Here is a 10,416-nt window from a genome sequence, read left to right as displayed (position 1 = left end):
GGGGGGAACAAGCCGCCACTGATAAAAGAACAATGCGCGTCAATTTGCACAAAACAACATAACGGCATTTTGAGATCATTGCTTCACAATAAAATCAATCACGCTGGGGGAAAGTTGAAACAAAAACATAGGACCTGAGATATTGTCTGTATTTTTGGCGTAATAATGATTTGACACTATGTTACATGCAAAGTTAAATGGAGTTTAACTCGTTTCCCCGCGCCTTCAAGTGTTTCAAGCTAAATGCCGTTCAAAGGGTGTTTACTTTGAAAAGCTGTAACCGGAAATACCTCTCTGGGTTGCGGCTAGCAAAAACTAAGTGCAAAAAGGAGGGGGAGGTAAGTTATTATTTGAGGGGAAAGAAAGAGACAAAGTTGTTGGACTACGCGGTGCTCACGGGGAGGGATTTTATTTATCTGGACCGACTCGTTTTAGCTCAGCACCGGTCTGCTGCGAGACTGGGAGTAACGGAGCGCCGGTTCAAATCGTTCCTGTTTCTCTGCCCAAACTTCTCTGCTACCAACACCGAGTCCCGAATTGGATTCCTTTTCTTCTTCTTCTTCTCTCCCTTTGAATCGGGAATGATTAAACCAGCCGAATCGGAGCCGAGCCGAGCGGATGGACGGACGTACGGACGGAGTCCAGCCAGCGTCCCGTGTGTATCTTTTCTGTTCCCCTCTCTTTAAAGCCAGTGTAATGTTACTGTGAGCACATGAGATGAACGGCAGACGTCGGCCGAGTCGACTATCTGAGCACAAACGGGTTTATTTTCTCGTCTACACTGGACCCACATGAAGAGGCGACGGTCCGCATCCTGCTGAACCTCCCCGCTTTGTGTTTTCAAAGAGAAGAGAAAGAAGGTGGACACTGGGAAGACTTTGCTGGAGTGGATTTCAGAGAGTCGGAAGTCTTACAGATGTGGAGGGTCGACAAAGGAAGCCCTCCATAGGTCACAACGAAGTGTCCATGTTTGTCTTATTTCCTGGCTGGACTGGCTTGAATTCTTTGTGTTTCATCTCCACGGAGCCTACCTGTGTCTGTGGGTTTTCCACACGTGGACTTAAATCATGTTAAACTCTTGAAATGTCTTAAGAAATTATTATTTTTTTTTATTTATCAGCTTTATATTTATTTCGTGTATAGAAGTTGTCCTTGTGATTTCAAGAATATTTCTTTTTTTTTTCTTCTTTTTTTTAAACACATCTTTTTAGAGTTTGATTCAAATCATTTCAAGTGTAGCCCTATTAGGGCATCTTTTGTTCTGCTGTACATCTCCCTCACACTGTATCTGAGTTATTGCTCTGTAGCATAAAGGAAGACACTGTAACTCTGGAGGCTCCCATCATGGACCGGCCTATAAGCAAGCTGCTGGGGAAGCTGAAGCTCACCGACGCGGGCAGCGTGAAGTTCAACAGCTCCAAGAAGAAACACGACTCCGCCAACAACAACAGCAACACCAACATCTCTGGAGCGTCTGCTCCCAGCTCCGCGGCCGCCTCGCCCTCCAGGCCTGCCCAGTTCTCCACCACCAGCGACGCGGGAGTCCCGGCGACACCGTCTTCCTCCACGCTGGGCGCCGATGGGGAGCAGCCGCTGCATCCCTCCACCTTGGCACAACTGAGGCGGCCCTCCTCCCAGCAGCGAGCCTCCTGCTACCTGACGGACAGGGTGGAGGCCCACCTGGGCCTGACCCCTGACGCTGACCCCGTGGGGGCGCTGGGCTCCAAGGCCTCTCTCAACCAGCGGCGCTACTCGCTGGAGCTCCAGCAGCTGGTCAGGCGGCAGCAGCTCCTGTCCCAGCCGCCGCCCCACTCCGTCCCGCTGCTGTACCCTGCTGCTCAAGGATATGGGTCCGCTCCCAGAGGGGGGTCGGCCGAGCAGGGCTACAACTCTGAACCCGAGAGGCACAAGCGCTTCTCCCTGCAAGAGTCCCTGCTGTACAAGCGCCTCAGCACCGGGGGTGAAGTGTGGGACAACCCCAGACCCGCTTCCCTGTCCCATCCGCCCCATCGCCCCTCTGATATACCTGGAGGGGGGAGCGTGGGTTTGTTTTACCCGCCAGGTCCCACCCTGAGCCCGTGTTCGTCGTTCAGCCTGCAGGAGTCGGTGCTGGTCAGCCCCAGGTCCAGCTTTGCTTCCAGCACGGCCAGCGGCGGGGGCGGGGGCAGCCCCATAGGGAGCCGCTGCAGCAGCAACAGAACCAGCGGCATCAGCTTGGGTTACGACACCCGCTACTCTGTTTCCGTCCAGCAGCAGCCCATGCAGGCTGGAGGTTTTGCAGCGGGGTACGGGGCTCCAGGCAGAGCCGGGGTCACCGCCGCAGAGGCCTGGACTCAGTACCTGGAGGGAGGGGGCCGCCCTGGGCCGTACGACAGCCGCCACTCCTACCCACCTGCGGTGGGAAGCCCGGCGGCGGCCTGCTACCAGGGAGGCCACGATTGGTGGGAGGACAAGCAGGGGGCGAGAGGGAAAGAGGCAGCCCGGTACTCGGACCTGCCCGGAACCCGCTACCAGGAGGAGCTGACCCGGCTTCTCCTGAGGGATGCTGCCCGAGAAGGCGGAGGGTTGCTGGAGGGTCTGAGGCTGAAGGATCAGCCTCTACCCTCACCGGGGACGGCATCAGCCACCGGGACGGTCCGACCTCAGGAAGACTCCGGTGCAGCTGGAAGAGAGACGGCGGAGAACCGGCAGGAGTTCTTTGGTGAGAATATTTTTCAGCTAAAGTTTTGAGGTACTTAGTAGGAAGAGACATGACGATATTTCAGTGTTGTTAACTGGAGATGCACGATATATCGGCACTAACATCGGTATCGGTATCTTTTTTTTGTTTGTGTTTTTTTTTCCTGGTGCATTCAAAACACCAGAAAAAAAAATCTTCCTTCAGAAAAAAAGTGAAAGTTGGGATCTCAGGCCTGAAAGAAAAAATTGGCGGTCTGCATTGGCCAGGAAATCTCAGATCGGTGCAACTCTAGTCAAACCACAGCCCCAGTTTTAGCCACTGTTCCCAGAATCGTGTGTTGGGTCATCCAGCGTCTGCCTTTGCCGTGTTATTACTGCCGTCTGGTGTCGGATCACAGGTTTCCCTCTAAATGAAGGGGTTGCATGGAGAGATGGACAGATTAATAGCTGAAGCAGCATATTGGCTCGCTGGATGGTGCCGCAGAAACCTGCAGAGACTTGCAGGGTCAGAGCGCATCGAGCGCAAGGAAAGAAAAGAAGCAATCGGGCTTCAGAAAACGACTCCAGACAAATGGAGATGAAGTCAAATATGTAAAAAAAAAAAAAAAAAAAAATAGGGGGAGGAAATGAAACACAAAAACAAAGTCAAAGTAGCACATGAGTGATTTTTCAAGCTTTTGTGTGACTTTAAAGATGAGGCAGGTGTAGCAAATTCACCGCGGCGTCTACGTTTCCACTGCGCCGAATCCTCACAGCTTTTATGTGACAAAACATTCCTCTGTAACACAAATTACATGCTTCCATATAAAGACAGCTCTGGCCATTACTGAGTCACACAAGATTAAGACTCAGCCTTCCTCTGTCTGTGTGTTTTTTTTTCCTGTGGCAGGGTGTGTTTCGCCCACCTCGAGTGACTTTAGGCCACAGCAATGCAGTTAGAGTTTGTGTGTGTGTTTAACGCAGCCTTGGCGTGTGCAGGGGCGGGGTGCTGCAGCCTGTTTTTCTGCTCAGGTATGTGTGCCCAGAGGGGACATCCAACACCGTGCTGCGCCGGGCCACTGAAGACAGACGCTCTCATACACACACACACACACACACACACACACACACACACCTGCGGGAAAACTCCCCTCTTTAGCTGAAACAGAAAGTGGAAATAGAAAAAAGGCAGAACTAATTTAAGCGTCCAGTTTGATTCACTCCCCCCCCTCTGAGCATTTTCAGTCCGCCACGTCACAACCACGTTTTCATTTTTGATTCTGCGATCGATCAACAAAAAGTAGCGCCGCGCAAAAAGATTTATTTATTTTTGTCAATAACATCTGAAAAGTGTGGTGTGCATTTTTACTCCGCCCCACTTGAGCTCAAACTCTACAGAAGCACATTTTGTTGTGATTGCAGCTAAAAGTCTCTACCAGCTAGAAATTTTTTTTTTTGGACTGCTCTTCTTCGGACTTTGACTATGCCGCTCTAACGCTTGAATGCTCTAATGTAGCTTTCTGGCTGTAAGTTTAGGGTCTCGAGTCTTTTGCAAACTCTGGCTGGTTTTCGTCAGATTATCCCCAGAGCATGATGCTGCCGCTACCGTGTTCAGAATGCCAGACTTCCCCCTCATATGAAATCTTACATTTGGGCCAAAAATGTGATTTTTTTTTTTTTTTTGCTGGTAATCGGACCAGAGTTTCTGCTTTCAAACGTTTGCTGTGTTGAATTAAAATAAAAAAGACTGAAAAACATAATTTACCTCCCCACTTCTTAGCTTTTTTTAAAATAAGGTATCATTTTTCATCCCTATATACAGTTATTCTCTACTTTTTAAAAAACATTAAACGTGACAAAATGGAGTATAAATACCTTTCCCAACCGCTGCACCTCATGCGCTTCTTTTTCGTCTCACTGTTACATGTAGCCATTTGGGGCATATTTAAAGTTTCAGCTACCACCTTTTGGGGGTTTTTTTTTTTTTTTTTTTTTGGCTTTGGCACAGCCTCGAGTTTTCTCTAAGACATCAAAGAGGCGGTGTGAAGCCCAAAGCAGCAGCAGTGAGGAGGAATTCCTGATTTGTGTGGCACTCCCTCAACCACATGAGAAGCAGGAGGGAAAAGCGCTCAGTGCCGCCCGTAAATAGATCACAGGAAGGAGTGACTGTCGGACCACCGGCGGCCTCTGCTTCACGTTTTACACGCTGCCGTAAGACGCGGCGCCTCTTCCGACAGGAGGAAACCGACTTTTGGGTCATCTTGACCGAGAAAAGTCGATATTTATTTATTTAGAGTTTTTGCTGCGTGGATAATTGCCGAAGGCTTTCAGTTTAATCAGTTACAGAAACGGTTCTGGCGTGTTGGGTACCAGTACTTTTAGACTCCAGTTTTATCCACATTTCAGCCCATAATCTAGAGTAGGTTCAAGAATTCACAGATGGTTTTTATTCCTCTTCACCAGCGGCAGTGAAACAAGCCCTCAGCATCATAGTGCCACTGCCGTCTCATCATTGTACACTGTAAAAACAAAATCTGAAGTATTTTTGGTTTCTGGTTCAAATATCTTAGTACACTTGAAATAAGACTAACTAACTTGAAAGTGACTTTTCAGCAAGATGTAGAAGCTCGTTCTAAGTCTATAGTTAATTTTGACTTAATATTTATGTTTTGTTTAAATGTACTAGTTCCACATTCAGACTATTCTACTTAAAGCTGGTACTTTTTCCATCAGTATTAAGAATTTATTATCCTACATCTTGCTGAAAAGTTACTTTTAAGTTAGTTTTGTCTTATTTCAAGTGCGCTAAGATATTTGAACAAGAGACTAGACCAAAAATACTTGGTAAGATTTTGGGTTTTTGCAGTGTAGAATGAGAGAACAATCCTCGTCTCATGTGGGTATAAAACCTTTCTCATTTGAGCCCAGTTCAAGGGTCAAACTTTAGAAAAGGGGCTTCGTTTGTTGCTTGGTAACATCACTGTACAGGTTAACGTAACGCCGGCCTCCCTGTAGACGGTGAATCTGGTTCTCGCATAATTTTCCCCGTCGTCTAACGGGGCTCCGATTGGCGAGATGAGCAAGCCTCCGCTACACTTGGGGGGGGAATTTGATCTGGATTCATGAAAAATGAACAAGTTCTAGTCACTTTCTGGCTCCTGGAGCGAATTGAAGAAGCCCTGTCATTATAAACATCCCAAATTGCTCTAAATGTGGGGGTATGAATAAAACTCAAAGGGTCGGTCTTAAGCTCCAAACTCCTGGAAGAAAGAGCGCTCTATTCTGAGAGCGGGATCCGGCGGAGTTTCCCCTTTAATAACAGACACACGAGTGGATGAGCAAACAGCCTGGCATGGGGAGCCGGGCTTCAGCTGCGTGAAAATCCCCAGGTGGTGCGAACGAGAGGATTTACAAGTGTTGACAGTGTGTGTGTGTGGAGCTGGATTTCAGGACACATCCTCCTGGAATGCTGTCGTAAACAGGAGCTGCCACTAAACGCCTGTTTGTGACCACTGTGTGTGTGTGTGTGTGTTTTCTCCCCTGAACCCACCGTAGGTACCTGTGTGAAGTGTGGGAAAGGTGTGTACGGGGCGGATAACGCCTGCCAGGCTCTGGATCACCTCTATCACACTCGCTGCTTCACCTGCGTCTCCTGCGGTGAGTCTCGTCTCCTGCAGAGTCGGCGCCACGCCCTTCGTTAATAGATCCCCCTCCTCCCTCTCTTTTTTTCTTCTTTTTTTTTTTTTTTAAATGAAAAAATGTGACCCCTCTGCAGGTCGCACCCTGAGAAACAAGGACTTCTACAATGTCAACGGCTCTGTGTACTGTAAAGAGGATTACATGGTGAGAGCTGAGGTCGAGATGTGTTTTGACACCTTTGGAGTCGGGATGAACTCTAATCTCTTGTTGCTTTTTTTAATTACAGTTTTCGGGATTCCAGGCGGCTGCTGAGAAGTGTAGCGTGTGTGGTCACCTCATTCTGGAGCAGGTGAGACATTTCCACGCTCACACCCAGGGCCGATTATGTCAGATTTAAAGAAAATCCCACCCAAGCTCCACCAATCTTGAGTTGGGTAACTTTTTTTCTTTTTTCTTTTTTTTTTCCCTACGATGACTTTACACATCCCCTCGTTTCCCACAATTCCCTTTGAAGCCATTCTCCTGGGGACGGAGAAATGCGCTGACGTCTCTCTGTTGCCACTTCTTTGGCTTCCCACGATAAGATTTGGCCTGGAATGTTTGCCTTGGCTTTTCGGTAAATAAAGACTTAAGGCTCGTCAGTGATTATCTGCAGACATTTTTTTTTTTTTTTTTAACCTTATATGAACCAAGTCATGCTTATTAATAGAAGCGCGACTTGTGAGCCACGGGAACCGAACTTCACATGAGGAGTTTGAGGGGCAAAGTGTGAGGAGAGCTGGAGAAGTTTATGTAGAGAGCAACTTTCCTCAGTCTGGACATTTTGGCTTACAGTCTGGAAAATAAAAAAAAAAGAATTTCTTTACATTCTTTGTCTCTTATGCGCTGACTTTATCTATACTTCCTTCTTTTATTCTTTCCATAGATCCTTTTTGCCATCCTATTTTTTTTATCCAACTAGATATCTTGCTAGCTAGACGTTTAGCATTAAAAATCTTCAGGAATTCAAGAGTTTGAAAGATAAATGTCTGTCTGTTTTAAAGCTGACCCTCCTTGGATGCATCAGCCCAACGTGACCTTTTCCAGAGCTGCAGCTCAATAACCCTGCAAGAATTTGTACATTGTCGTCTTGCGCAGTAGGGAGCCGTTGGCGTGTTTTGTTCTTGTGCTTCTAGGCTGTGCTGGTATTCTAATAAAGGCTGATAAGAGAATTATCAGCGAAACGGATCTAAACGCAATACGAAGAGGTCAAAAAAAAAGAAGAGATAACTGGACAAATATTCTTCTTCTGCAGTTTTCCCACTGAGGGATAATAAAAGATCGCTCTGTTCTACATCCATCCATCCATGTTCTTACACCCTCGTCCCTAATGGGGTGGGGAAGCGTACTGGTGCCTATCTCCAGCTAACGCTTCGGGCGAGAGGCGGGGTACATTTATAGCGTAGACTATAAATGTAAAATCTAAATGTTACTTAATGTTTGTGTCAAGATCCTGCAGGCTGTTGGGAACTCCTACCATCCCGGCTGTTTCCGCTGCGTGGTGTGCTCCAAGGCTCTGGACGGGGTCCCCTTCACTGTGGACCAGCACAGCAACATCTACTGCGTGGCAGACTACAACAAGTGAGGATCCACGGATTACTGAGCTACTTTCTCCTTTCGGATTTGGAAAAATTGAGAGAGCGAAACCTTTGAGTTGTGCTATATGTTGACCGTTGAGTTTATTGCATTTCCATACTGTATATTTTTATAGTTTTTTCACAGGAGAGATGCATATGTTGAGTTTAATGTTTGGCAGACGTTTCCACAGCAAATAAACTTTCTCCGGTCACATCTGCAGGACTTTTGCTCCAAAGTGCGCTGCCTGTTTGCAACCCATCTTACCGACTGAAGTGAGTAGCCTCTTATCTGTTTTAATGAGTAATCCTTTATCTGCTTTGACCTGGATATCGTTGTAAAGGGCATCATTTTTGCAGCTTTTGTTTTCTCCGTTGTGTTTAGGATTGTAGCCCACAGTAGTTATGGTCATTTTTATGTGTCAAGTTGAGAAATATGTGGAGGACGGGGGGCGAAAAAGCATGAAATAAATGAACCAAGCACAAAGCAGATGTGCTTGTGCTTGCTTAGTGAAGACTTGGGCATTTAAGAAAGCAGCTGTAGTAAACTCTCCACCTGGAATATGAATCATAAGGGGAATATTTGGCATGAAATTGTGAGTTACAAGGTAGCAGCTTAGTCACCCAATATACCGGCACAGTGCCCACGCACTTAAAAGCTCTCTGTGTCGAGCCTACAAGTCGCCCTAGTGGTGAATTACCAATTGTTGCATCAAAAGGGATCCAAACAAAAACATGTCTATATCATCCTTCTTCTCAAATGGATGGAACACCATTTTACCTGAAAAACTTTATGCTCACAAACGACACCCATCCCATTCCTGTTGGAAAGTTTTGTTGTTTTTTTTAACAGGAGAACAATGCATTTTTCATTAAATTTCTTTCTCTACTGATGATTCAACGCTAATTTTTTTTCTTGTTTTTACATTTTTGAAAGACTAACGGAACAGAATCAATTGAATCTTCAGAACATAAAGCTCAAAATTTCCTAAGTTCATGCAGGTTATCTGTATTCAGGCTACATGAAATGCATGAAGGATTTCCCTGAAGTGAATGCAGACGTTCCTGACATTATTGGAGTTCTTTGTTTTGTTTCCCAGGGCAGCGAGGAGATCCTCAGGGTCGTGTCTATGAACAAGGACTACCACTTTGAGTGCTACCACTGCGAGGTGAGTTATATCCTCCAACAAAGGTTTCCTCCTGACGGTCTCCTTTCCAGGAATTTTGTTATGTAATCGTCAAACGGCTGAGCTGCCTTCCCCTCTGTGTACATTCCTGTCCTTATCTGAGCATTTTTTCTTTTTTCTTCCCCTCTCCCAGGAGTGTGGCAAGCAGCTCTCCGATAAGCCCGGCTCGCAGTGCTTCCCTCTGGACTCTCATCTCCTCTGCCACTCCTGTCACATGAGCAGAGTGTGTGGCACACACAGCGTTCCCCCACACAAGACACACTGATCACGTCGGGCAGCTGTGGATTTCCTTTTCTTAAAGAATCGATCGACGCGTTCTCAGTCTTTCTTGTGCATCTTTTTAAAACGAAACTGCTGACGTCGAGACGTTTCATTTAGTCACATTTCATGTCCTCTGATTGGTCCGTCACATGTGCTGCCTGCTGTACTTTTTGTACCATTACTATACTATAGTTTTTAAAAAAAAACAAAGGGATCAAACTACTGCTCTTTAACCCCAGTGTTGCTACTGTTTGCTGTAGAAGAACAAAAGGGATTTTACTGAATTATGTTGTGTATATACATTATGACTAGCAAACTTTTGCACTTAAATTTTGACTTTACTGTACGTTACATGAATCTGTGCAAGCTGAAGAGAAACCATGTTGTCATTTCTGTGTGTTAAGTATTTTTCCATTTGTGCTCAGATTGTGTACTTGCAGATATTGGTCACAATTTCAATAAAAGCAAATGTTAACAGATTTACAGGGAATATCCCTCTGACCTGCAGCAACCCTACACATCTAAATGTGGCCCCTTTCAGAGAGGTGTAAAAAAAAGACAATAAATTAGGTTTCTAGGAATTTGATATTTCTCAGCTGCTAGATTTGAGAGCCTGTATTTATCGTGCCAGGAGGATGAAGAAAGAAGGGAGAAAAAATCCTCTTAATCCAACCATTAAAAGTTGCCTTGGAGGCTTGCCAGGGAAAAACCTTTTTCTGATCTTCCACCACAAACAAATTAGTGGAGTTTAGTAAACTGCTTTGATCAGAGGACACCAAAGATTATGTCTTTCAACAAAAACTAGCTGGGTTTGTACAAAAATCCCAAGCTGGATGACAATGGGAAAATATAAGATAACTGGTAAGTATGGGGGAGGATCTGTGATGCTGTGGGCCTGTTCTGAAAAGTCCTTGAGAGCATTGTTGGGTTGATCAGATATTCTAGAAACTTCTCGCATGAGTAACTAAAAAGAGGATGGGTGAGGACTCTGTTATGTTGGAGCGTAAAGTAACTCAAATCTTCAAAGATAACTGAGTGAGAATATGCTATTGGAAGGA

General features: G+C 46.0%; 1 protein-coding gene across 1 annotated transcript; it reads left to right on the top strand.

Annotated features, from left to right (window-relative positions):
* The first annotated feature begins 329 nt into the window (after window positions 1–329).
* Window positions 330–9,838, top strand: ajuba (ajuba LIM protein). Its single transcript, XM_028037314.1, has 8 exons — window positions 330–2,701; window positions 6,214–6,315; window positions 6,434–6,501; window positions 6,584–6,646; window positions 7,787–7,917; window positions 8,135–8,186; window positions 9,011–9,079; window positions 9,231–9,838. The coding sequence occupies exons 1-8, from the start codon at window positions 1,345–1,347 to the stop codon at window positions 9,360–9,362; spliced, it is 1,974 nt and encodes a 657-aa protein (XP_027893115.1). The 5' UTR covers window positions 330–1,344; the 3' UTR covers window positions 9,363–9,838.
* The last annotated feature ends 578 nt before the right edge of the window (window positions 9,839–10,416 follow it).

Source organism: Xiphophorus couchianus, chromosome 14, assembly GCF_001444195.1.
Source record: "Xiphophorus couchianus chromosome 14, X_couchianus-1.0, whole genome shotgun sequence".
Lineage (NCBI taxonomy): Eukaryota > Metazoa > Chordata > Actinopteri > Cyprinodontiformes > Poeciliidae > Xiphophorus > Xiphophorus couchianus.
Note: the sequence above shows the minus strand (reverse complement) of the source record. Positions and strands in the feature narration are given on the sequence as shown.

Excerpts from the sequence above, each read along its gene's own strand:
- ajuba (XM_028037314.1), top strand. The coding sequence starts at position 1,345 with ATGGACCGGCCTATAAGCAAGCTGCTGGGGAAGCTGAAGCTCACCGAC. Across the intron at positions 6,647-7,786 it reads GTCACCTCATTCTGGAGCAG|ATCCTGCAGGCTGTTGGGAA; the intron begins GTGAGACATTTC and ends GTTTGTGTCAAG. Across the intron at positions 9,080-9,230 it reads TTGAGTGCTACCACTGCGAG|GAGTGTGGCAAGCAGCTCTC; the intron begins GTGAGTTATATC and ends CCCCTCTCCCAG.